The 2,134-nt window shown below is 46.0% G+C and overlaps 1 protein-coding gene across 1 annotated transcript; it reads right to left on the bottom strand.

Annotated features, from left to right (window-relative positions):
* Positions 1 to 334: 334 nt before the first annotated feature.
* Positions 335 to 820, bottom strand: LOC137817541 (uncharacterized). Its single transcript, XM_068620825.1, has one exon. It carries the CDS (start codon positions 818 to 820, stop codon positions 335 to 337), a length of 486 nt encoding a protein of 161 aa, XP_068476926.1.
* Between the last annotated feature and the right edge of the window lie 1,314 nt (positions 821 to 2,134).

Below are 2,134 nucleotides of genomic sequence, written 5' to 3'. Positions count from 1 at the left end.
CGGCTAGATAGAGCTGGTAAAGAGTAATCTAGGTATCGAACATACTACCGGGAGAGATGGTCACCACCTCCTTCCCCAACACATCGCATGCCCCTACTCGGGGTACCTTCAGCGTTTCCTGGGTCAATGACCAGTGGCTCCTTCCTACCTAGGCGCCTACCAGCAAGACTTCCCTAGGCGGGTCCTCTCCCGCCATTTTAGGGGCCTTGAAAGTTTCTTGGATCACCGATATTTTCCTATTTCCCTTTCCCGAGCTAGCCACTTTGGCTAGGAGATCCGCTCAGGAATTTTGCTCTCTCGGAACCTGCACAAGTTCAAACTCAACGAAGGCGTCTTACAACAACATGACGTACTTAAGGTATGCTGCTAATTGCGGGTCATTAGCTTGATATTTTCCCATAACCTCCTCAGTAACAAGTAAAGAGTCGATCTTCACCAGCAAGTTCTGAGCTCCCAACTCCTGGGACGACAGCATCCCGGCTATCAGCACCTCATACTCGACCTGCTTATTGCTAGCTTTAAATGTGAATTTCAAAGATTGTTCAATCAACAGGCCGTTGGGTCCTTCTAAGATAACTCTAGCTCCACTACCCTGCTGATTGGAGGAACCATCTACTGACAATATCCACCAAAAGCCTTTGGGATCTGGGTGGGGATCCCCAGACACCAACTTAACCACGAAATTGGCATATACCTGGCCTTTGATCGGCCCTCTGGGCTTGTAATGGATGTCAAACTCAGACAGTTCGACCGACCACCGTACCATGCGTCTTGCTATGTCAGGCTTCTGTAAAACCTTGTGGATAGGTAGATCAGTCATTACAATGACGGTGAAGTCGTGGAAATAGTGTCGTAGCCACTGGTCGTAAACACTATCGCTAGTGCAGCTTTCAGAATCACTTAGTAACGCTCTTCGGGCCCCTGTAGCACCTTGCTGACAAAGTAGATTGGTTTTTGAACCTGGTTCTGGTCCTATACTATCATTGAGCTAATTGCGCGATCTGTGATAGAGAAGTATAGGCGGAGAGGAATATTGGCCACGGGTTTGCTGAGCACAAGAGGACTGGCCAAGTACTCCTTCAATTTCACGAAAGCTTCCTCACACTCAGAGGTCCATACAAAATGATTACTTTTCTTTAAGCACTGGAAGTACGGGTAACCTTTGTCTCCACTGGCTGATAGGAAACGAGATAAACCTGTCATCCGCCCAGTCAAGTGTTGGACCTCTTAGATGTTAGAAAAGATGGCTTTAAACTAGAGGGGGGGTGAACTGTTTAAAAGAGTTTTCACAAACTTTTCAAAGCTAGAATGAATTTATCTTAGAAACCAATTGATTCAGCAATTCAGTTAGCAAAAACAGCAAGCAAAAGCTGTAATACCAGAAAAACAATCGGTTGTTTCGTAGAAACAATCGGTTGTTTATACCAGCAAACAACAAATAAACTGAATTTAAAGAGTTAGAGATAGAGAGATTGTACACAATTGTTTATACTGGTTCACTCCAAACCAGAGCTACATCCAGTCTTCTCAGAAACCCTGAGGATATCCACTAAGCAACCACACCTTGATCACTTACACAACAACCAAGAGAATGACCTTGAACAGCTCAAGAAACATACTCTCCTTGGCCAACACTAAGATTGCTGATCTTGAACACCTCAAGAACACACAGCCAATCTCAGCAAACACATAAACGAATTGTTCAACAGATTACAAAGATTACACTTGTTACAGATGAATATCTGAAATCAATACAAGTAGAATCCTATTCCAGCACCTTGATCAATCACAAACTCTTAAGCAATCTCCGCACTTTGAAAAAATCTTTGTACCGTCCCGTATCCGGGCGTTGACAAAGTCAAGGTCAAAGTTAACGCCTGGAGTCAAAGTCAACACAAGGCGTCGCCAAGGTGAAGAGACGCCAAGTGCCAGCGTCGCCAAGAGGAAGCGTCGCCAAGGCAAGGCGTCGCCTAGGTGAAGGCGTCGCCCAACCAGGGCGTCGCCACGATCAAATATCATTAAGTCAAGGCAATCACAATGCGGTTCCCAGATACCCGTGGGTAGGAAAAACCATGGAGGGAGCGACGCCGTGGGAAGGCCTCAGGTCCCGATAATCCGGGGTAGTGATAAAGAG

This window comes from Phaseolus vulgaris, unplaced genomic scaffold (assembly GCF_000499845.2).
Source record: "Phaseolus vulgaris cultivar G19833 unplaced genomic scaffold, P. vulgaris v2.0 scaffold_124, whole genome shotgun sequence".
NCBI lineage: Eukaryota > Viridiplantae > Streptophyta > Magnoliopsida > Fabales > Fabaceae > Phaseolus > Phaseolus vulgaris.
This window is presented reverse-complemented; position numbering and strand designations above follow the sequence as displayed.